The sequence below is a fragment of the Watersipora subatra genome, chromosome 6 (assembly GCF_963576615.1).
Source record: "Watersipora subatra chromosome 6, tzWatSuba1.1, whole genome shotgun sequence".
Lineage (NCBI taxonomy): Eukaryota > Metazoa > Bryozoa > Gymnolaemata > Cheilostomatida > Watersiporidae > Watersipora > Watersipora subatra.
Genome location: NC_088713.1, coordinates 37974485 through 38000600, shown reverse-complemented (window position 1 = coordinate 38000600; position 26116 = coordinate 37974485). Strand labels below are relative to the sequence as shown.

General features: G+C 34.6%; 1 protein-coding gene and 1 long non-coding RNA gene across 7 annotated transcripts in view; both read left to right on the top strand.

The window, feature by feature from the left end:
* The first annotated feature begins 11625 nt into the window (after window positions 1–11625).
* LOC137398899 (sulfotransferase 1A1-like) overlaps window positions 11626–26116 on the top strand; it is a 209476-nt gene continuing 194985 nt past the window's right edge. For 5 of the 6 annotated variants that reach the window (XM_068085064.1, XM_068085066.1, XM_068085065.1 and 2 more), the window contains exons 1-2: window positions 11626–11728; window positions 12963–13129. In XM_068085064.1, the coding sequence (XP_067941165.1) occupies window positions 11681–11728; window positions 12963–13129 (215 nt within the window). In that variant the 5' untranslated portion in view covers window positions 11626–11680. Of the gene's footprint in view, window positions 11729–12962; window positions 13130–17400; window positions 17456–26116 lie in introns of all 6 variants that reach the window. The other variant, XM_068085067.1, reaches the window with a different exon arrangement.
* Window positions 18520–24630, top strand: LOC137398903 (uncharacterized). The gene is made up of 3 exons (XR_010979049.1): window positions 18520–18716; window positions 23214–23338; window positions 24130–24630. It is a non-coding gene; the product is annotated as an uncharacterized lncRNA (long non-coding RNA).

The following is a 26116-nucleotide window of genomic DNA, read 5'->3' as shown; positions in this document are numbered from 1 at the left end:
ATAGACTAGGATGACTAATTTCTATCAGATATTATTAGCCTGTTCATAATATCTTCTGTTCATGTCACTAGTAAATCTATAATTACAACGTGTTAAAATAATATTTGTAGTTTTTCTATTTCATATTTGCAGATGTGCTCTTCTTGTCTGCTGAAGTTGCCTCTTTCAATGTTGACAGCCTATGTGGAGTTCAAACAAGTTAATGTACAATCAAAAATATCTACAAACCATGAGAATGACAGAGAGATAGGATACTAACATCATATGGACAGGTTAGTCAGTAGTTGATGGAGGGTGTTATGAGAATAATGGTTAGCTTGTACTCATCTGTAACATTATTAAACTAAAATGATTACTAAAGAAATGATGTTAACATGATTTTACTAGTGCGTGTAAAGAAGCAGCGCATATGACAGCAAATGACTTGATTGGTGTCAGATCATATCCTTTAGAGGGTTTGGACATGCTTTACTATTGTTACATAACATACTTGGTACTAACTCACTCAGTCTGAGGATTGTTATCGCATGTACTTGTGTGCATTCACTTAGTATTTAGTGTGTCGGATGTTTGTATGCGACGACTGGGAAATCAGTTGCTTTTGGTTGCCATAATCCTATCTTGATGTGAGTTCAATCCTTATGTTTTTATAATCCGCCAATTCGTAAATCATCCGAAAAGTGGACCTGACAAAATGCTGGAAATTAATCCAGTTTTGTTACTCGAAAATCTTTATCGAGTGTCATATTTGCAAATGATGGAATTAGTACTTCGAAATGATTCACAAGACGATGCCCTACACGCTATTCTATTGTAAACCTTTTCACTCTTCAGACATTATTCTGATTGGAGCAGTTCTAAATGTGCTAATGTTCTGAATGCTGCTAAGTCTGATGAGATTGTGCTGCTAGTTATTGACCTAGGGTTCAATAATTAGCAGCACAGTTATTGTAGCTATCTCATGTTTTTCAACGATGCATTATTGTTAATCCGATTCATGCAAATGTATATTAAAACACCATTCAATGTCCATCGAATAATAAGTTAGCTCAATGTGCGCACAACTCCAAATCAGCAACATAAAAACAGTGATTTTCTCCATTATGCTTGAGCCAAGGTAGCTAAGAAAGTATCTTTTTAGAGTTTCTTTTTTTGTGAGTGAATTCATTTCATAGAAATGGTCATTACACCTTGTGGTCGTTATTTTGGTCATAACTCAAAAATCATTTGTTGGAGGTTAATAAACTAATCAGAAAAGCAATCAGTCAGCAATCCTCTCTAATATGATACTAATATTACCATGATTGCATTTACATTAATATTGATTTCTCATAGGTCCAGTTGGTTTATCCACATTTTTGAATATATTTTTGAATGTGATGCTAGTGCCAGCCTCATAAGCCTAACTTGTAAAATCCTTAATAGCCATACCATCTAAAACTCAACAGGGCACCTTAGAACTTTTGTTTTCAATATATTGTGTACCGACCTATCAGATCATAAACTCATAAAAGTACCCTCGCTTTTTTTAAGAACCCATAAATGCTTAGCTTGCCTATTATACATTTTACCAACCTTTAGTCATTTTACCTGAAAAGTCCACTTACTGTGCACAAAACTATTTAGTAGTAAAATGCTTTAATCATTTTAATAACTTTATATATATATATATATATATATATATATATATATATATATATATATATATATATATATATATATATATATATATATATATATATATATATATATATATACTAGCTGCATTACCCGCCTACAGTAACAGATTCACGGGCAGCAGAAGGTGTATTGAGAGTTGGCTTTTATACTGTAAAACAACTCCAAATATGCAGTTACATCTCCCTCTCTCCACCTCTCCTTCTCTCCCTCTTTTCACTCTCTCCGTCTCTTCCCTCTCTCTTTCCCCTCTCCCTCTCTCCCCTCTCTCTCTCCCTCCCTCTTCCCCCTCTCCCTCTCTCTCTCCCTCTCCCCCTCTCTCTTTCTCTCCCTCTTTCTCTCCCTCTCTCTCCCCCTCTCCTCCTCGCTCTCTCCCTCTCTCTCCCCTTCTCTCCCTCCCCCTCTCCCCCTCTCTCCCCTCTCTCCCTCTCTCTCCCTTTCTCCCCCCTCTCACTCTCTCTCCCTTTTTCTCCCTCTCTCCCTTAGTTCAACGCAACACTTGCGGATAGACAACATTTTTGGTTTTTCTGTCGGGCGTATGAAGAAACAGTTTTCGGCGTGTGCCTACTTTTGAGCAGGCGACGTATAGCTGGTCATGACTGATGCAGGGTGACAGTAAGTCAATAGCAGCTGCTCTCTTTCTTTTCACAATAGCGTATCGCAACCCTCGGAGTACTCGTGAAAGTTCTGTAATAGTAAGTTACAGTAGGCCTACTCGTAGCTGGAAAAAAATTAGTAACTCGGCTGCTGAAGGAAATGAACATGACCCACTATGACGAACAGCGGCAAATCTAACGTTATTAAGTAGTGGAGATGTGGCAATTCATATACAATACAACTTTGTATAAGAAACACTTACCTTTTTGATGTGGAAATTTAGTAGGTGAGAAATGCGTTTTTCTAGTGGCTCCAAGACACAAACGTTTACGTGACCTTCTCGGTACACGTTGGCAGTAAATATTAATTGCATGTAAATAACTACTCGTTAATTTATTTTATTTAATAAATAGTACATTTGTATAGCTGTATAGACACCTTTGTATAGGTCGCAGAACTCAGGAAGGCGCTTTTTAACACAGCAGAAAATTTGCTGTTTAAAAAGCGTGCTAACCGGGGATTTCGGTTAATGCGCCTGAGCGGTGAAAGAAAAACAACAGAATCGCCACACCTTTATATAAGCCGCTTGGCTCAAATCGTCAGAGAAAAGTAGTGGCTAATAGTCCATATTACGAAATTACGATATTTAGTATTCATATTAGTTCGGTTGGCTTCGTTCGACCGAATGGAAAAAGAAAGACCGCTCTATAATTTATTTACTGTTACTACACATATTAATCCAGTTTGCTTCGTACGACCGAAATTCGTACGACGATAAAAGGAAAGACCGCTCTATAAGGCGGACACTCAATCAAACAGATAGAGAACAGCGTTTTTCTAGTGGTTGCAAGAAACAAATGTTCACATGACCTTCCCGGTACACGTTGGCAGTAAATATTAATTAGATGTAATCTGCTACTCATTAATTTATTTAAAGAGTAGTAAATTTTATTTAATTCACTATTAAGATTTACTACTAATTTAATTTTACTACTTACTCATATTAATTAAGTTTGCTTCGTACGATCGAATCGAAAAAAAAAGACCGCCATATAATTTATTTATACTGCTCATATTTGCGAGTTATCGGAGACTCAATATATCGAGAAGACAACTCATACTATTAGCATCACAGTATTTATCGTCCATCTCTACGATGAATAGTAGGTTACGTATTATAATAGAGGCGTGTACTAACCGGAGATTCTCGTTAATGCGCCCTAGCGGTGAAAAAAACCACAGAATCGACACGCCCTTATATAAAAGTAGCGGCTAATAGTCCGAAAATTACGGTACTCTATAAAACGGACAGACAGATACACAACGATTGTCGTTTATATAGTAGATATACATATATATATATGTACATGCTTGCATGCACATATTCACATGTACATGCTTGCATGCGTATATATATTTATACAATGTATATATATGTATATATATACATACATTATATATATATATATATATATATATATATAATGTATGTATATATATACATATATATACATTGTATAAATATATATACGCATGCAAGCATGTACATGTGAATATGTGTATTAGTGTGCGTGTGTTTGTTTGTCTGTGTGCATGAATATGTACACATAATATGAATATGTATACATCTGAATGTGTGTATGAATGTGTGCTTGTTACTTGTGCTTGTACTCTATAAAACGGACAGACAGATACACAACGATTGTCGTTTATATAGTAGATATACATATATATATATGTACATGCTTGCATGCACATATTCACATGTACATGCTTGCATGCGTATATATATTTATACAATGTATATATATGTATATATATACATACATTATATATATATATATATATATATATAATGTATGTATATATATACATATATATACATTGTATAAATATATATACGCATGCAAGCATGTACATGTGAATATGTGTATTAGTGTGCGTGTGTTTGTTTGTCTGTGTGCATGAATATGTACACATAATATGAATATGTATACATCTGAATGTGTGTATGAATGTGTGCTTGTTGTGTGTGTGCGTGTGTACAAATGTTTATGTGGGTATGCGTGTGTGTGACTGTGTGTGCATGAGTGTGTGCGTGTGCATGCGTGCATGCATGTGTGCGTGTTTGTGTGTGTTTGTGTGTATGCATATGTGTATGCCCACATGCACTTGAAAGTGTGTGAGTTCATCCTTGCATGAGTGTGTATGAGTCTGTGTCTGTCTGTTGGTATGCATGAATGCTATGAGTTTCCTTACTTATGCCCAATTTCATCCAAAAGTCTCACTGATGTTCTCCATGTCTTCCGCCAAATTGCTAAAAAATATTTTTTTAAAACGTCATCTGGTTCATGTACATCTTAAACACCCACCTTCATGCTACCAATTGAAAATTAAAGAAGCCCTGGACATCGCCAGACTTACTTGCTAGCGAGTTGGAAAAAATCAGGTACCAAATGAGGCTACATGTTACAGAGTAGAATGCAGAGGGGTTAAAAATTACCAAGTGAATTAACTTCTGTTAATGATAGAAACCATTTTAAAAGTTGCCACAAGAAAAACTAACTATTAACTATTTCAGTAATAGATGGTGATATTTAGAAAGGGATATCAACTTATGGATTAAGGAAATATTTTAGGAACCACCTTCAATTAGGAGCTATTGACCATTCTACTATGTGGTACATCTACCTCATAAAAAACTGAAGGAGTTTAGAGCTCTGTGCATGGTGGACTTGTTTTGTGTAAACAAACTCAAAGATAACTAACTCTTCCTCTCTCCAAGAGTGCTTAACACCCATTACAGATTTGAGGTGCTGTCAGTGAGTTACCAAAATCGGAAATATTTTCTCAGTAAGGGCCTAATACTTTTTTGATTACTCAAAGATGAACTTACACTTTAAAGTTAACTTGCAACAAAATTCACATCCCAGTTATTTGGTATCAAAAGAATCACTATGTTTTAATTTGCTGTGCCGTAGGTGCAAAAAATGTGAAAATGTGACTAAAATCTTGTAAAAGCTAAAAAAAACCAACAGTTAATCGCAGCCACACGAGACCGCCGTAGTTTGGATTCTCTTTCCAAAACGGCTCAAATTAGACGCAGTTGTACAAGACTGCTTCTGTTTACACTTTCAAGCAACCTCATTTGTCGAAAGATTTTTACGAATATACTTCACGCATTCAATAAAACCATGTCTATTGTTCTTATGTGTTTATTTTATTGTCATTGTAATGCTGTCACTTTGAGAACTGATATCCCATAAGCCATCATTAAAATTCGTTTAATTTTTTAATCTTAGCTTGTAGGAGTACATATCATCGTCTGATAAACATGACGAGCCTGTTGGTGATCGTCAGAAAATACTGCAGAAATTATTCAGGAAGAATGGGTTCTTATTATCAGATTACGACTAGATGATTAGACCAAGCAAAAGCAGAATGGTAAAGTAGCGAGCCGAGTATTTATATTTGATACGGGTATTTGGTAAAACCCAAAGTGTTTGTCATAAACTAGTGCTACGATAATTTTTATATTGAACTTTTTATTAGCCTTTCAATTCACATCAGAGCATCACGAGACAAGACAATAACCAAACTGTCATGACTACTTCAGAGAAATAAATAGATTCCAATCTACGGCGGCTTTTTATTTTTTGGTCTTTTAAAAGCTTGTAATCACATTTCCACGTATTTTGCACCTACCACACAACAGAGTAATACAAGGCGTATCTTTTGATACCAACTAACTGTAATGTGAATTTTGTTGCAAGTCAACCTTTAAGTTTAGTTACTTAGTAGTTGCGCACTGGCCGAGCTGAATAATGCAGGGTCAAATCAGCTTTGATGCAATATTTTTCCACTTTGAAAAGTAGCTTCGGACGAACCAGCACTTGTTATGGTACAGGTTCTTAGCTCAAGTACAGCTTTTGTGACAAGAAGCAGCATGGCATTGTTTTCTATATAGCTGAATGATATCAAAGGACAATATAGGCTATGTTCTACAAGCGTCCACACTTACATCAGTATGAGTTTGTGGTGCTGAATGTTTTAGCGATGAAACTTTACACAACTTTAAGTTGGTTGTGGTGTTTAAAGTGATCTGACAACCACGATGTTTAAAATTAAAATGTTTGCGAAAAAAACGCTTAGATGAAGTGAAAGAACCAACATGCACACAGTAGATGATATCAACTATAGCAATGATAGCTAGTGGTGGCGTCATTCCGCACATTTTTTAGCCTTATAACTGTGATCGAGTTTTTTCAATTTTAACCTAGAAACTTTCTAGCTTTCAAATAATTTCAATCATCAAAAACATATCGAATGATAGATAAATGCCAAAGGTTTGCAATAAAGTTTACTAACTTTTTGTGTGAGTTTACCTTTAAGTACTAGTTTTCACACTTAAAGTAACCAGCTCAGCTATATTTTACGAAGTTTAGCATCACCATATGATGCATCTTTGTTTGCTTTTACATTGAAAAGAGCTGCATCCGTCTGTCTGTGTGACGTCTTGGAAAGAGAGTGTGAAAAATACTGCACCATACAAGGTTTTAACTTATAACATTAGTTCACTCACAATCACCTAAGCTAAACATTGCCTTTCATATCATGGAATACTTATGACATGCTTAATCTTTGGCTTTATTGAAACACCTGACAATTTGTCATGGCACACTGGACTGCCAGGATATTGGTCTTTTTTATAATAATAGCCATGTCAGTCTTTTCTCCTGTTCAAAGTTACGCTTTTGACGTTGGGCCGCAGATTGCGTTGTTTAGTGATCATTGTTACTAGGCAAGCTAATGCAGCAATTTTAATTTCTAACTTGGTCCTCAGAACTCTTAGGAAAACTTTTTTTGTGAATTTATTCAAAGTTAAATGTTTATACGATTTCAAATTAAAATTTAATAGCTTAGACATAACTTCAACTCGATTATGACATTTAGGGATGTTTCAAAATAATTGGAAGTATCAGCACATTCTAGAGGTAGGAAGGCAACCAAAAGTAAGTCACCCGTGAAGATGGTTCTGTAAAGATCTCAGCTATGATTGTTGATGCTGATGCGTTTGATGACATTTATGCGCTGCTGAAAACTATAAACTTAAGTTTGAAAGACTTTCTGTTGACAAGCAACCTGAAAATGGTATAGGTAAAAAATTGTAAGTTAGTAGTTCGAAATATCATTGCAGTATCTTTTTTCTTTACATAAGGAAAAATACCTGTATATGGTACAAAATTTTACTGTGCTTAAACGAACTCCTTCCTTTTGAAGTTAATTTTTTCAATTTATCCAGAGTATATTTTATTTCATCATTCAATTTATTCCACCTTTCCTCGCTACAGAACAATAATCTATTTTAATAAAACCTTCTTCGTCCTTCGTGTTTGCGTGTGTGTGCGTGTTTTTCTGTGGGCAGGCGCGCATGCACCAATGCATATGTGCACTTGTATGTGCGTGGGTGCGTTGGTGTGTATGTGAGTGTGCATGTGTGCATGTGTGTGTGTGTGTGTGAGTGTGTGCGTGCGTGCGTGTGTGTGTGCGTGTGTGCGTGTGTGCGTGTGTGCACGTGTGTGCGCATGTGGGGGCGTGTGTGCACAAGTGTGTGTGTGTGATGGTTATGTTTTCAAGTTTTTAAGTAATTTTATTTAAACTTGGCCATCAAATGATCTGTGCTTTTTATCTGTCTGCGTGTGTCAGGATTTTCCAAATTTCATAGTTATGTGTTTTGCGCTTTTTGCCAAATGGGTCAAAATGTTTGGTTTCAAAACCCTGTCTAGAACACCTATCTTTATGCTATCTGATGGAGAATGAAATAAGTCCCGAGAATTGCCAGGCTTACGGCTAGCAAGTTTTTAAAAAAAACTTTTAGCTCAATTAAGGCTTCATATTACATAGTGGAATACAGAGGGGTTTAAACTCACGATTAAATCGCCTTTTTCAAGTATGAAAACCAATTTAAGAGTTGTCATCAAAAATCTAAATATTAACTATTTTAGTTAGAAATTGTTATGTTTATAAAGTTCTGTCAACTTACAAATTAAAAACATTTTTCAAGAACCCACTTTCTGAAGGATATATACACTAGTTTAGCCGAAGATTAATTTACACCTAAATTCAATGAACTGGTGGTAGCTACCTGGCAGAGCTGGATGTTGCAGGATGAAATATTATGTGATGCAATCTTTTTGTCGGAAGAACACAACGCTTATTATAGTAAAGGTTCTCAGCTTAGGTATGGCTTTTCTGACAAGAAGCAGAATGTCATTCGGTTTCTTTATAGCTGCATGAAGCATAAGAAAAGCTAGGCTTTATTCAAAAAAACATCTACATGTAAATCAGTTTCCGGTGCAGAATGTTTTAACAATGAACTTTTACACGGTTTCAGTAAATGTTATTAGTAAACTTTATCTGAAAAATATTGGAGTTATTTTATTATATGCAATTATTTTTGATGTTTGAGATGCTCTGACAGCTAAGATGTTTCAATATTAAAATCAACCAAACTTGATTGTGGTAAAAATGCTCAAAAACAATCATAAATGGGAGACAACTACCGATATTTTTGATAAAATTTACTAATTTTATGCAAGTTGATCTTCAAGTACCAGTCTTGTTACTTTAATTAACCAGCTCAGGTGTTTAGCATCACCATATGACATTCTTTATCTGGTTTTTACTATAACAAAAGCTGCATTCGTCTGTTTGTGTGAAGCCACAAAAAGATATTACGAAAAATGCCCCACACAAGAATTAAGCTTCCAAAACTTACTTTACACAACCACCTTGACTAAACATTGACCTTTTCAAATTTTAGAATACTTTTGACATGCTTAATCTTTGGGCTTTATCAACACACCTGACAATCTCTCATGGCACACTGGACTGCATGGGTACTATAATTTTCTATAATAATCGTGATAGCATTATGAACTTTTAAGCTACGAATATGTACTATAACATGAGCCATGGCCATCCTTTGAAGCCATGTTTTGAAGTTGCGCAGCAAATTGCTTTGTTCAAGAATCAAACCGGCAACATTTGGCATATCTGCCTGTCATACTCCCCCACCTTTCATACTCCCACCTGCCCCAATGATTCTCCCACCATTATACTTGGAAAATTTTCTTAGTATCCTTGAAGTATTGTGCGCAGCGAGTGATCAGCAGGTGTAACAACTAAATGTATAAACATTCTGGAGTGCCAGCGAATCATCGATTGGCTCTTTTGTTAATGTCAGTTCTCTATGCAGACAGTTGCGGGTTTGAATCAATGTTAATGCTATGTTTTTCCTAATCTCTTGCACTAGCGAGGCTCCAACATCTGATCAGTGGTTTTTGTTAGAGATTGAAGCAGTTTGTGAAGTGGTTAGCATATCTGTATACAAAGCTGATGGCTGAGAGTTCAAATCCTGCACAATGCAATCTTATTCACATTCAACTCTAGCTTTGGACCGATGGACAAAGCTATTATTATAGTAACCATTGAGCATATAGTTATTCTCTGTACTTTATTGAGATGCCATATGATTTCAAATGGTTTTGGAGTCTGTCAGGGTATGAGTCTTTTCTGTAATAAGAGCGTGTATGTCATTCTGTCTGCCAGAAGCTACCCTTTGATGTAAAACATTCATTCCCATAAAACTTGAACTCATGACTCAGTAGCACAACATTCTAGCACCAATACCAATTAACCACCTAAACTCTATGGAATATTTGTGCACAGTCTTATTATCTTTGCTTTATTAGCACAGCTTTTGAGTTCTAAAAAATCACTCAATCTGCGCAAACTTTTGTTTTTTACTTTAAACTGTCATACTAATAACTCTAATAGGATCTGAAAAAATAAATTCATCTTGAATTTTTATTATCTGGTGAAACAGTTACAAAGAATTATATCTGTCGGCAGGTTTGAATTATTATGTATATCTTTGTTTATTGCTAGACCAACTGAATTTATAGCAATCATCTTATCACCGCAGCCATTGTCAAATTTGTCGGTTTAGCTCTATGTTTTGCTCTATGGACTTACCACGACTACATTCTCTCTACTCTAACATTCCTTATTTTAGTTCTGAGAAATTCAAATTATGTTTGCCTCTCATATTTCCACATGGAGTCTCAGATGGTGAGATTTAAAATAGTCTTTACCTAGATTAGTTGTCTTTCCATGCATCAATTCCTATATTTTCTTGAAAGTTGCCAAAATAAATTATTATGAAGTTGGGTGCATAAAAAGTTTGTTTTATACAATGCAGATGACTTATCCTTAACAAAAAAAATATTTTTTTAAAGAATTTGTACAAATAACTGTTAGACACCAGCAATTTTAAATAATTTACTATTGCGAGTTCTCTTCAGATTTTGGATGTTTTGTAGAATTGCTTTCTCATGAACAAGGCAGCTACTAAGTTTTCAGTTACCTAACTAAGCTAGGAGTTATATGAAGACCACAATGGAAAAACCAGTGATGTCACATTTTGTTTTTTTTGGAGTTATTGCTACCTACCTGTAGTTTTGTCACTGTAGAATTGTATGGTAAATTAAAAATTTGGAAAAACCAGTGTTATCCTATGAAAAACTGTAGTTAGATTTCATGCTCAAATGAATAAACAAGAGATGTCCAAGCCGTAATATAGAAAAAACGACTAAGTTTTGACTACTGAATTACAAAAAAAACAATATTCTGAGTTAAAAATGTTATTTTGTAAGCACCAAACTATGTATCTGTCAATAAACCTACATATATTTGTCATAAGCCCTATTTTGATTGCGTGATCCAGTCTCAGATCTTAAAAATTGATTTTCTCGAAACTGCAAAAAGTGTGACATCACTGGTTTTTCCATTGTAGTCTTCATATATATTTATCATGAGAAGATGTTTTAGTTTTTCCTTTGAATTTTAATCATAAATGAAAGGAATAGAGAATTACATCATTTCAGTGTAAGTGTCCAATAATTTGGTTGTAAATGTAAAAGCTTAAACTAAAATCACCTCACTCGGTATTTTAAACTTAATTTCATAACTTTGAAAAAAATCTTTGTAGTGCAATTAAATTAGGCAGGTTGGTCTAACTGAAATCTCCACGTATGCTAGATAGTTGCTATTAGAACTTACAAGTTTTCTTATTCATATCAAACAAAATAAAAACCCAAAATAATTTCAAGGTAATTCCTGTGAATTAGAGTCTACTGAGTCTAACTGCGTATTAATGAGTTCAGTTTTGACAAGAAACTGAAATGTTATACTGCATGTTTTGTTTGGTCTGTAGTGGGACATGATTGTACAGCGAGTTGAAAAGATGACAAAAATGACACTGAGCAAATATATAAAAAGGTTTATCTGCATTTAGTGTTGGAAACATGTAACAAATGATGACGATGTGCCATTGTGGGGGATAATGGGCCAGCCACACATTCACCTCGTTTATTATGAAGACCTCATTATGGTAAGCATGATCCGCTAAAGAGTGTCTCATTGTATTCACATTTTGGCTGATAGAAACTTATTTTGTGCTAGTGCCACTAGTGAGCAATGCTAACTCTATGGAAGAAGGTAAGATAACTCTGATGGGCTGTTTCTTTTGGAAAACTTCACAAGTGGTATTGATAAGTTTGATCTGCAAGAGAGTGTATAATTGTATTTGCTTCAATTTTCTGGAGACTAACTATGTGAAGGTACTACTAGTAGGCAGTGATAACACTACGTAACAATAGAACATAACTCCAAGGTGTTATTCGTTTTGAAAACAGTGATTGCGGTAAGTTTGATCTGCTAGCGAGTGTTGATTTGTATTTGCGTAGATCTGATTGTGGCTAACTTTGTGCTGGTGCTACTTGAAGGCAATGCTAACTCTTTGGAAAAAGATAAGATAACCCCAATGCGCTATTATTTTGCAAATTTTTATGATGAAGTTGTAACTTAGAATTAGCATCGAACTTGGAAACTATAAGTGACTCTGCTGTTTGGCATGTTTTATTCCTGTTCGGTGCATGACCTGGAAAGCCAAAACTCACATAATGTGTTTCCATGCTTCCAATGAATTCAGAGTTGCTTTCGTTCCAAATCATAGAAGTGGTAAAATTTGAATGCATTTAATAATATTTTGCCTTTCGAAATTAGTGTTAACATCCTGACCATGAATATGTAGAAGCGCTAACTCCTGATTGACCTAAATCGATAACACAAAGCTACGCTATCCCCAGGAGAGTTTCAAAAAGCAGCCTTAGGTTCAATTACAATCAGACATCTTGGCTTAGTGCAACTTGTTGACTGCATGCATTGAAAACTGACCTTGACTCGAAAGCGAGTCTACTTTAACAAGTTTCGTTTTTAAGAATGCTCTGTGAACTGCTGAAAATATTATATAGTACAACTCTGGTTCATTGAAATAATAAGGTGCAAATTAGTCTGCCATGGGTGACACCAAACCCATTTGACACATGGAAACACAGTGTTTGTTTTTGAGTTTTGAGTGGTCAGAGGACAACCAAACAAAATAATTTTGATCAAAACCTGACCATTGCAGTTGATGTAGAAAATCTCTTCTCATCTCTAATAAATCACTTTGGTAAAGTTTGAATTAACATGCAAATGCATTTTTTTGAAGGTAAAATACTTTTCTCAGATCATCGAAGCAATTTCCAATAGTAGTTGTCAAATAGATCTATGTGCTTGTATAGAATCTCGTAAGCAAAGTTCAAAGGCTTAATGAGTTTATGGGCACCAACAGATCTTCAGAACAAGTTCAAGAGATTGCTGAAGCTACCAGCTTCTCTAAGATGAAACAAGGAAGTTTTACCCCAGGCTATGATAACAAGGTTCTTCTGGAAGTTGTAAGTTTAAACAAGTCTGTGAATGTTACATTAGTGATGCAGCTTGAAAACTACCTTTAAGACTATTTTGATGTTTATGTAGAGTAATTGAGAAAAAAATTCTAAGTAATTAATAATGTTATTTTTCATTGTTTACTGGCACCAACAGATTTTGAAACAGGAAAGTTTTTAAGTTGAAACTATAGAGAAAAATTGAAATGTTGTTATTTAAAAAACAAACTTTCAACCTATACTATATAAATTTTATAAGAAAAGCAGCAGCCAAAGTATGCTCTTAGGTTGTGTTTTTACTATCACATGATTGGTTGTGTTGCTGCAAACAATTCTACAATTGTGAAGTTCTGCATTGACATTTTGGTGTTTGTGGATTACATTTACATTGTACTAATTATGGCACTAATAATTATACTAATGCATTACTACTGTTTTGTAGCTCTGTACAGATGAGAAGACCGCGAAGGGTACATTGGCAATTATGTTTAGGAAAGGTAAGACAACTTCATAAGCAGCTTAATACAGTTTGGTTTTTTAACCCCAATACATTGTTTTATAAACAGGATATTTAAACACATAAATTAGTATTTTTATTATAATTGATTTAAGTTATTGTAATTGGGTACTAACTGTAAAAGCAAAATTTTCAAGCCTAGCTATATCATTTTGTTTTAAAAATTTACAACAAGTGAAAACGTCTCGGAGTGATGTTTTTATAAATACCCTTTTCATAGTGACAGCTAGTCTAGGAATTGCGTTAAATTAATCGTAAATCCAGTAGTTTAGTGTTTAACACTCTAAACAATAAAATGACAGGTTATTTGTTCAAGACCTGAAACATGTTGTTTTATTGGCTCTTGTAGTAAGGGAATTGATCGTTGACGAAAACTTCTTAAATAGGCCTTCGGGAAGTAATAATAGGGCAATTTTGACCTAAATCAATTAGGGTAGATCGTGAGATCCGGAAACCCAGCTTTTGGCACAATATGCTTCGCTCACATTCTGGGAAATAAAAATGTACAGCAGTGTGTTAAATATTTTATACCTTATTACACTGCACAAAATACCACAAACAGTCCCATGTTTATATAACACAATAAACGCATCTGCATAAGATTATCCTGTGCAGAAGATAACGGGGGTGAGAGTTTCAAAAACTTTTGAATTGGACTCAAAAATGCCTCAAATAACTTGCATGAGTTTCACTTTGTACAAAAACTGAGATTGAATAATACAGCCTAAATTACAACTGACAAGATTTCCTTGAAGTTTGGTTAATAATTCAGATAATTCTCTTTTTTCAGAGAAGTTAGCTTCACTTGCAGGAGCATTTTCTCCAATCAAATACTTGTCACAAAAAATATGGTATTGGCAAAACAACATCTCGGTAGCTGACAGTAAGCGATTTGATGCGTAATTAGAGCAGTGGACCGGTGGAAAGGAGATCTTTTTCTGATATGAATCAATTTGTTTTTGAAATGTAGCTGAAAGAGCTTACTGCGTTTCCATGTTTTATATATTTTAGCAACTATCGCTGCTAGCTAAGGCTGCACCAGACAAAAATGTAGATAGGTTTTACTTACAAGGTTTAGACTATCTATGCACTTATTACACTTATAACATGTATTTATGCACTAACTAGTATTTCTTAACAGTAATAAGTTCATACTGAAGCAATTGATCTTTATTGGGTCTAAACTTATGCTCAAGGCTAGTGTTATAGTTGAAAGGCATTGATAGCTGTCTAGAGAACTTTTTTTAACTTTTTTATAAATTTTTTTCACATTATAACTGAGAATTTATTCAAGATAAGACCGGTATTGTTTTTTATCTAGATGTGCTGCCTGTGTGACTTTTGCTGCTTGTGTAACCTAATTACTCTATTTAATTAAAATAACATAATGAATAAAGTCAAAAGTAAATAATAACATTATTTACTTTTGACTTCACAGCCCATTACTTGTCTGAGATTAAAAAACAGCTAATTCATCAAATTATAGAACAAAAACAACTTGATTAGAAAAAAACCCAAATTTTGGCATAGACATGTGTGCATGTCTATTTTTAGTGTGTGGGACGTGTGTGTGTGCGAGTGTGCGTGTGTGTGCGCGTGTGCGTGTGCCTGTGTGTGAAATGTGTGTGCATACTTGCATATGTGTGTAAATGCTTAGCGTGTGTGCTTGCGTCTGCCCGAGTGTGTGTCTACATGTCTGTGTGTACGTTTGTAAATGTCCGCATGTCGGTCAGTCTGAACTAATGTTATTTGTTTCCAGATTGTTTGCTATTTTAACCAAACTTCTGAATCTGAAACCAAAAATCTAAACTTCACCCACATATGGTGTGTGCTTTCTGCCAAGTTGCTAAATAATTTGGCTTTAGAACTGTTTCCATTGAACTCTGCTTGGTTCCCATAAACCAGCATTTTAAACACCTGCTGACTCCTTGATTAAAAATGAAATAAGTCCCGGACATCACAAGTCTTACTGTTAGCGAGTTTATAAAAGATTAAAGCCCTGGTGAGGCTGCATATTACAGAGTGGAGTATAGAGAGGTTTCTGTATTCTCACTAATAAACTAACATTTTTTATGACTTGAAAAAGTTGGAAAAGTTGTTATAAAAAACCTAAATATTAACTAGTTTAGGGTCAACTGCTGATATTTGTAAGTCACTCAATTTATGAACAGAGGAAATATTTCAGGAACCAAATTTAAGTGGGAGACTACGATCATGCTATTTTGAGGAACATCTGAATACATGGAGTCTAAATGTCTCTACGTGATGGACTTGTTTCCTGTTTCCTGTGAACCAACTTGATGACAACAAACTCTTCCTCTCTCCCGAGAGTGATCAACACCCTTTACAGATTTGATGCTTTGCAAGACACTTAAGAAAACCTGGAAACTGTTCCCAGTAAGAGTTTTTACTTATTTGTTAAATCAAATATGAACTTACCCTCTGGTTTAATTAATCGGCAGAATCGCATTGGCAGAGCGGAATGTTGTTGCAAGATCAAATCCTCTGTGATGCAATCTTTTTCTCAACCTGGAACAGTAGCTTTAGACATACATGGCACTTATTATAGTAAAGGTTTTCAGCTTAAGCAGGACTTTTCTGACAAGAAGCAGTATGACATTGGTTTCTTTATAGCTGCATGATAACACAAGAAAAGATAGAATTCATTAAAAAAGCATCTGCATGTATATCAGTTTTTCATACTCAAAGTCTTAATAATTAACTTTTAAACAATGTCAGTAAATTTATACATAAAAATATCGGTATTTTTCCAATCTTGGCATTTTTTGGATTTTTAGGTGACCTGAGAGCCAGGATGTTTCAAAATTAAAATCAACCAAATTTGATCGTGGTTAAAATGCCCAAAAACAATCGTAAATGGTAGAAAACCACTGATAATTTCTTGAAAATCTACTAAAACTTGGTGTGAGTTCTATTGACACCAAACCCATTTGACACATGGACACACAGTGATAGTCCTGGAGTTATAATTGGTCAGAGAACAACCAGACAAGAGAATTTTGATCAAAACCTGACCATTGCAGTTGATATAGAAAATCTCTTCTCATCTTTATTAAATCATTTTAGTACAAATTGAATTAACATGCAAATGCATTTTTTTGAAGGTAAAATGCTTTTCTCAGATCATTGAAGCAATTTCCAATAGTAATTGTCAGATAGATCTATGTGCTTGTAGAATCTCGTAAAAGAAATTCAAAGGCTTAATGAGTTCATGGACACCAACAAATCTTCAGAACTCGTTCAAGAGATTGCTGAAACTACCAACTTCGCTAAGAGGAAACAAGGAAATTCTACCCAAGGCATGATACCAAGGCTATTCTGGAAGTTGTAAGTTTAAACGATTCTGTGAATGTTACATTAGCAAAGCAAATTGAAAACTACCTTCGAGACTATGTTGATGTTTATGTAGAGTAAATGAGGAAACAACTCTTAAGTAATTTTGTATTTAATTTCCATTGTTTACTGGCTCCGACAGAGTTATAAACAGGAAAGTTTATAAATTGCAACTATAGAGAGAATTTAAAATGTGGTTATTTAGGAAACAAACTTTCAACTTTATATTTCATGGTTTTTAAAAAAAGCAGCAGCCAACGTGTGCTTTTATGTTGTGTTTTCACTATCACTTGATTTGTTTTGTTGCCACCAAACGTTCTACAATTGGGAAGCTCTGTATTGACATCTTTGTGTTTTCGGATTACATGTACAATGTAAAAATCATTGCACTCATTATACTTATACATTAGTACTGTTTTGTAGTTTTATACAGATGAGAAGACCATGGAAGGCACATCGGCACTTATGTTTAGGAAAGGTAAGACAACTTTATGGGCCGCTTGATACAATCTGGTTTTTAAACCCCAACCTATTGTTTAAAAAACAAAATATTTAAACACAATAATTAGTCTTTCTATTATAATTGATTTAGGTAATTGTAATTGGGTGCCAACACTATAAGCGACCCTTTTAATCCTAATTATATTATCTCCTATAAAACATTTATAGCAAGGGACAATGTCTCGGATGAATATTATAATAAAAACCTTATTCATAGCTAACCTAGGAATCGCGCTGAAGTACTCAAAAATGCAGTGGTGCAGTGGTTAACATTCTAAACAGTGGAGTTCAAAACCTTAAACAGGTTGTTTTTATTTACTCCTGTAGTAAGGGAGACGATGTTTGCCCAAAGCTTCTTAGTCAGGCCTTAGGAAAGTAATCCTTAGGGGGATTGTGACCTAAATCTATTAAAGTAGATCAAAAGATCTTGACCCAGCTTATGGCAAAATACGCTTCACTCACACTTGCTGAAATAAAAATGTTCAGCAATGGGTTGAATATTTAATACCTTTTACAACATACAGACCCTATTTTCCTATTTTACAAGCCACAACAAAAGCATTTGCATAAGATGATCCGGTGCAGAATGCGCACACATGCGCCTGTGTGTGTGTGTGTGTGCGTGTGGGAGGTATAACTTATACCTCCCTCTCTGGCAAATGCTAGCGTTAGCTGCTATTGTATGTATTTAATTTTACATTTTAACTAATCACATTTCCTTGCATTATTTTTTAATTGTTGCTTTTTGAAAGCATTTGGCAAATTAGGACAATAACCAACATGTTCTTTCTGTTACAATATCTTGTTTTGAGTGTTTTCTTTTCATTTTTAGAGTATGGAAACCAATCAATATATATTTAATGGTTCTATATATAAATAAATTGCACCAACATGCGAGCAAGTTAACATACGAGCTCAGTTTCGAAACGCACCAAGCTCGTAAGTCAAAGTATGACTGTATTAACTAGTTCAGTATCAAGTGCTGATATTTGTAAAATTCTCTCAACTTACGAATTTAGGAAATATTTTAGGAACCAACATTAGGTGGGAGGCAACTACCATGTTAATTTGAAGTATCTCTGAACACATAAAGGAGTCTAAAGCTCTCCGCAGGATGTACTTGTCTTCTGTGAACAAACTCAATGATGACAAATCCTTTCCTTCTCCAAGAGTACTCAACATCCCATATCGATTTGATGCTTCGCAAGACACTTACCAAAACCAGAAAACTGTTCCTTGTAAGAGCTTCAAACTTACTTGTTGGATCAAAGATGAACTTACACTTTAGTTTAATTGATCGGCAGTAGCGCTAGCGGAGCTTAATGTTGCAGGATCAAATCCTCGGCAATGCAATCTTTTTTCCACCTGCAATATTAGTTTTGGACAGACACGGTTTTTATTATAGCAAAATTCTCAGCCTAAGTAAGGCTTTTCTGACAAGAAACACTATGCTATTGTTTTCTTTATAGCTGTTTCGAAGGTTTTCATCAGTATTATAAAGAAGAAAGTGTGATTTTTGTAAATTGATTGTCATATGATTGGCTGTACACCAGTTGCTGATAATTTTCATGATGAGATTGCAGTTCGTCTCAAGAAGTTGCACATCTTTGTGATAACTAACAAAAACAGTATTATCGGCGTAGGCAAAGCCTTTTGGAATAAGTCTAAGAAGATCATTTATATATATTAAAAATAATACTGGCGCAATAAGTGACCCCTGTGGAACACCAACATTTATATCTAGTGTCAATGATTCCTTGTCATTCATGACGACTTTTTGACGCCTTTTGTGAAAATAGGATTGAAGTATTTGCAATGATTTATTTTAAAAAAAAGCAAGTTCTAGTTTATGATATAATATTTTGTGATTGACACAGTCAAAAGTTTTCTTCTGCTGATAGCAGAAAAAAATGCAGGCTTTATTCAAAGAGCAACTACATGTATATCACTTTTTGGTGCTAAATATATTTACGATAAACTTTTACACAATTTCAGTGAATTTTATTTGAAAATATCATCATTCTTCTATTATTTGAAATTGGTTTTAATGTTTGGGGTGATTTGTCTGCCAGGATGCTTCAAGATTAAAATTGACAAAAATTGATTGCTATTAAAATATACAGACCAAGTGAAAGTGCGATTATGTGTCTATAGATGCAAAGAGACTGACAAAACAGAGATGTGCAATGATGAAACATCACGTAACAGCCGATAGCAACTATAGCAATGATAACAACTAGTGATATCATTTCGCCTGAAATTGCCTTTTGAGCGCTTTAACTGAGATCTATTATTGTTGACAACACATCTTGAGACATCCTGACTCAAACACCAAAACAATTACTACCGACAGAAAAGTACTGATGCTTTCCAATAAAATTTACTAAAATTGTTTGCAAGTTTATATTCAAGAATGAATCTTGTTACCTGAATTACCCAGTTTAGTTGGATAATATGAAGTTTAGCATCACCATATGACATATTTTAACTGGTTTTATTATATAACAAGAGCCGCGCCTGTCTGTCTGTTTATCTGTCTGTCAGTATGGAGCCACAGAAAAAGTGCAAACATTATTTCACCACACAGGATTTTAACTTCAACATTTACTTCACCGGACAAGCACACAACTACCCAGGCTAAACATTCATTTCTCAGAATTTAGGAATACTCGCAACGTACCTGTTTTCTGGGCTTTATGAACAGACCTGACAATCTTTCATGGCACTCTAGACTGCAAGAGTACTAGCATTTGCTATATTACGATCAGTGTCCATCTTTGTAAGCAACATTTTGAGATTTAGCAGTGGATTGTTTTGTTCAGGAATCAAACCAGTGACATTTGGCATACATATCATACTCCCACCTGCCTGACTTATTCTCGTACTATAGTTTTGTAATTAGTAGTACTTTTGGAATCTGGGGAATTGTGAGTGATCAGCAGGTGTGATAACTAACTGTACAGTTATTCTGAAATGTCAGTGGTTTATCGATTGGCTCAGTTGTTAGTTTCAGTCCTCTATGTTGAAGGTTGTGTGTTCAAACCCAGCACAATGCAATGTTTTGCTAATCTCCTGCGGTGACAGGGTTTCAACCTCTAGCCAGTGGCTTTTGCTAGAGGTTAGAGCAATTGGAAAAGTGGTTAGCATATCTGATGACAAAGCAGATGGCTGAGAGTTCACATAACAGCACTGCAAACTTACATGAAACTCCAGTTTCAGATGGACATAGCTGGCTCTTTTTATAGTAAACATTGAGCATATAGTTTTTCTCCGCGCTTTATTGGTACACCTTATTATTCTAGTACATGGTACACTTCAGATGTATAATTTTACATAGTCCTTAGGTGCCATGCATCTACCAAGGTTCAAGTCTTTACTGTAATAAGATTGTGTATGTCCTTCTGTCTGTCTGAAGCTACCGTTAGAAGTAAAATATTCCTTCCCTCACAACTTTTAGTTCATGATTTAGTAGCCCAACATTCTAACACTGACAGTAATCAATTACCTGAAAACTTTACGAATCTTTGTGCACAGCCTTATTCTCTTTGCTTTATCGGCTCACCTTTGAGCTATCACAAATCTCTCACCTACAAAACATTTTGTATTTTTGTTTAATACGTCATACTATTAACTATGACTAACTAAGAAAGTCTGAAAAGATAAATTTTTTTAACTTTTGCTATTTCCTAGAAACAGTTACAGAGAGTTGTATTTCCATAGTTTTGAATTAATATGTAGATCTGTGCTTATTGTTACTCCAACAGAATGTTTAGCAACCACCTTATCAGAGCCTTCATTGTAAACTTTGCATGTTTAGTTCTATATTTAGCTCTAGGGATTTACCACGAGTACATTCTTTCTACTCTATCATTCTTTGATTTAGCTCTGAGAAATCCAAAGTATGTTTGCCTATCATATTTCCACATCGAGTCTCAAATGGTAAAATTTTAAAGATGTTTAGTCCTTAACTACAGTAGTTGCCTTCCCATGCATGGAATTCCTATGTATCATTTGAAAGTTACTAAAATCAGTTATTATGAAATTAAGTGCATAGAAGGTTTGTTTAAAATGCTGCAGATGACTTTTTTGAACAAAAGCCAATTAGGCATTTTTTTAAGTTTTTTGTACAAGTAAATGTTAGCCAACGACCATTTTAAATAGTTTACCATTGCAAAATGTCTTTAAATTCGTGATGGTAAAATAATTGCTTTCTCATGGACAAGGCAACTACTAATTTTTCAATAACCTAAGTAAACTAGAATTTATATTTATTGTGAGAAGATAATTCTAGTTTTTTCTCCATATCATGATCGTTAGATGCAAGGAATTTAAATTTAGATCATTTCACTTTAGGCATCCAATAATTTTACTGGAAGTGTACAAACGTAAGCTTAAATAATTATCCTGGGTCTTTTGAATTTAATTTCATAGTTTAAAAAAAAAATTGTAATTAATTTACATTAGGCAGAGTGGCCTAGCTAGAATCTCCACTTGTGCTAAAAGCTTTCCATTAGACCTCTTGAATTTTCTGATTGATATCATAAAAAAACAGATATACAAAATAATTTTAAGGTATTTTCAGTGAACTAGGCCACAGAGTTTAACTTCATATTAGTGAGTTTGGTTTTGACAAGAAAATGAAATGTTGTATATAATGTTTTGGTTGGCTTGAAGTGGGACATGATTGGCCAATAAATTGGAAAACTAAAAAAGTTTACGCTGAGCAAATATATTAAAAAATTTTCGCTGACGACAGGCAATTTGGGAACTTCTTTGAGTTTGTTGAGCACGTGTAAAAGATAAAGTACCAGACACACGTTCCTTTTATTCTGATAAACTTTGTTGGCTAACGAGTGGCTCATTGTAGTCACTTTTCGCTTATTGCAGCCAACATTGTGCTGGTGCTACTAGAAAGCAATGCTAACTTTATTGAAGAAGATAAGATAACTCCAATGTGCTATTATTTTAACAGTTTTAACAATAAAGTAGGTGAAATAGATGATAATAAAGTAGGATAAACTAGGTGTCTCTAATATTTGTTGTTTTATTCCGGTGCAGTGCACAAACTGCTAAGCCAATACATATACCCGACTTTTATGCTTCGAATGGATTTGTAGTTGTTTCCACCCCAAATCATAGAAACCGTAAAACTTAAAGGCATTAGAACATATTTCATTTTGCTAAATTGTTCTGAAAGCATTCACTATGAAACTGCATTTGCACTATACTATGAGATGCTTCTCCTATGCTTTTCAGCATCATAGAAAAGATCACCGCTAATCAATACGAATTGATAATACTTAGCTATGCTATCTGCAGTAGAGCTAAACAAAATAATAATTGTGATCTATGGCATTCAGACATCTTGGTTTAGTTAGTGCAACTAGTTGACTACACATAGAATTGAAAGGTGATTGTGACCCGAAAGAAAGTCTACTTTTACCAATTTTGTTTTTAGGAATATATTGGCAACCGTTAAAAGTTTTATATAGTGCAACTCTGTATCATTGATAGGGAAGGCTGCGAATTTGTTGGCAGCGGGTAACTCCGAGTCAATTCGACACATGGAAACTGATCATTGCCATTGATATAAAACATCTATCCTCATCTCCATCAAATCAGTTTTTAAAATTTAATTTGGTATGCAAGTGCATCTCTCTCCAAGGCAAAATGTCGTACTCAGATCATCAGCATCATCTCTTTCTTTATTGTGCAGGAGTTATATGTGCTTGTAGAATCCAATAGGAGAAAGCCAAAAACTAAATGAGTTCATGGGCACCAACAGAGTTCCAGAACTAGTTCAAGAGATTGCTGAAGCTACAAGCTTTCTGAAGATGAAACAAGGAAAGCCTACTCAAGGGTATGATACTAAGACTGTTCTTAAGATTGTAAGTATAAGTGAGTCTGTGGGTGTTACACTAGCAAGGGACCTTGAGAACTACCTGAAAGGCTTTATTAATGTCTATGTAGAATGGTTGAGAAAGCAACTCCTATGGTAATTGTCCATATCATAGGTTTAAATAAGTCTGTGAATGTTACATCAACAAGGCACCTTTAAATTTAACTTCAAGGCTATGTAAATGTCTATGTAGAGTGGTTGAGAAAAAAACACTTGTCTTATTGTAAATCCTCTTGGAAATTATAATCTACACCACTTAGAGTAGATCATGAGATCCGGAAACCCGGCTTATGGCAGAATACGCTTCACTTACATGTATATTTAGTGAAATTAAACGCACAGCAATTTGTGAAATCTTTATTACCAGATAAACACTACACTACATAAAACACAACATACAATCCAACTTTTTACAAGCAAAAACAAAATAATCTGCATATGATGATTCAATAAAGAAGATAATGAGAGCAAGATTATTCAGGAAGTGTTTGGAATCGGATCCAAAAATGCCTCAAGTAACTCGTTTTAGTTTTACTTCTTACAAAAACTGAGATGAGATGATATAGTATATAGAACTTTCTGAAATGGACTCATTCAAGTTTGGTAAATAGTTTAGACAATTCCCTTTGCCCGATAAGTTAGCTTCTCCTGCGGTGGCTTTTTCTCAACTCAAAAATGCTTGTCGCCAAACAATTTGTATTCACTTATATTGTATATAGATTTGCTTATATAAATAAAGTAATTTGTTGCAGGTAAAACTGGACGTTTGAAAAACAACTTCATGGTTGCTGACAATAAGCTCTTCGATGTGTACTTAGAGGAACGGATCGGTGAAAAATACATCCCTTTCTGAAACAAATAACTTTTTTTAGATGCAACTGGAAAGCGCATATTGCATTCCAATGTTTTGTATATTTTACTAACTTCTGCTTCTCGCTCACTCTGCATCAGACAAGGAAATGTAAATAGGTTTTACTTATAAGATATATTTTACACTAACTGGTAATTCATGCCAATAATTTAATTTGTACTGAAACAATTGTTGTTATTCGGTCTAGACTTTTCCTCAAGGCTAGTATTAGAGTTGAATGACATTGATAGCTGACTTGGGAACTGTTTTTAAATTTGTATAATCTTTTTTCGTATTATAACCAAAGGTTTCTCAAGATTTGACCAGTATTGTTATTTGTCTAGATGTGCTGCCGGTGTGACAATTGTGCTGCCTGTGTAACCTACTTACTTTATTTAAATAAACTAACGTAATGACCAAACCATGTAAAAAGAAAAACTATAAAAAAGCCAAAGAAAACTATTCAGCATGCAGCTAATGAAAATCTTGCTAATGGAATTTTTGAGTTTCCTTATTCTCCTCAATGATACAGTAGACACGCCTATGGTTGATCTTATCAAGGATACAATAGATAGCCTTATGGTCTGTCTTATCAATGACACAGTAGACGCCCTATGATCAGCCTCTTCTATGATACAGTGGACACCCCTATGGTCGGTCTGATCAATGATACAATTGACACCCTATGATCAGTCTCATCTATGACACAGTAGTGGACATTCCTATGATTAGTCTCATCAATGATACAATAGACACCCTATGATCAGTCTCATATATGACACAGTAGACACCCTTATAGTCGGTCTGATCAATGATACAACAGACACCCTTATGGCTGGTCTTACCAATGGTACAGTAAACACTCCTATATTCAGTTTTTCCAAGGATACAGTAGAAACCTCATCAGTAGACGCTATCAGTATTTTTCTACTGATTGAGATACTTTTACAAGTTCGAGGTGATCTGAGAGCTCACAATTTTTAAAAGTCGAATTGAAAAAAATTGATCACAGTTTAAAGTTCACAAGAAAAATATGTGCCGAGATGACCTCACTATTTGCACGGCTGATTATTTTCATCCTTGTTGATATCAGCTAAACTAGTAAGTATTTAACTTTTTTATATTTAATTTAATATGGAACCAGGCAGAGAGCAAAAACCTGCCTCGGCTCTGACATCGATGATTTGCATATTCCATACGTTAAGGTATGACTGGCTACTCTCTCATAGAAACATCTTTAAGAAAGCAAGGTAAGGCTAAGTGTAATTTAGTATCTATTGTTCCTTAATGTTGTCTGATGTCCTTGTTCCGTTCCTGAGTGGAAATTATAATCTCTTCCACTAACTAATGTGTGTTCTCACTGCGAACTGGAAGTCGTTTATGGCAGACAACACCAATTGTAAACCGATAAACCTTCTTTTGAAACTATTGCTTCTGACTCTTTGAAGTTTTTCTTCATTACCAATTATCTATGTTCAATAGATGGAGAACTGAACTAGATAATGTCCATTACTCCTTGTTGGCTACAGGCGTCTTTTGATGTTTTAGTATTGAAACTGCTCTCCATTAAAAATACGTAAGAACCACTGAAAATCATAAAACTAGTTATTCTGGTAAAGAACAATATTTAAGGCCTTTGGTACTTCAACTATGAATAAGAAATAATAGTTACTTAATTTTGGAGCTAAAGTAGCATAGTCGCAAAATAGCTGTAGTGAAGATTCCTTATATAAGATTACTTATATCAACAAAACCTTATTATATTAACAGCTGCATCCTCTTATGTCAGGGATGGTTGCACTCATGTAGCTACACTCATGAGCCACGTAGTTTAGCCATCCATCTATCTAACTATTTTATTTGAGAGGAATTGATGTCCACTAATAGAA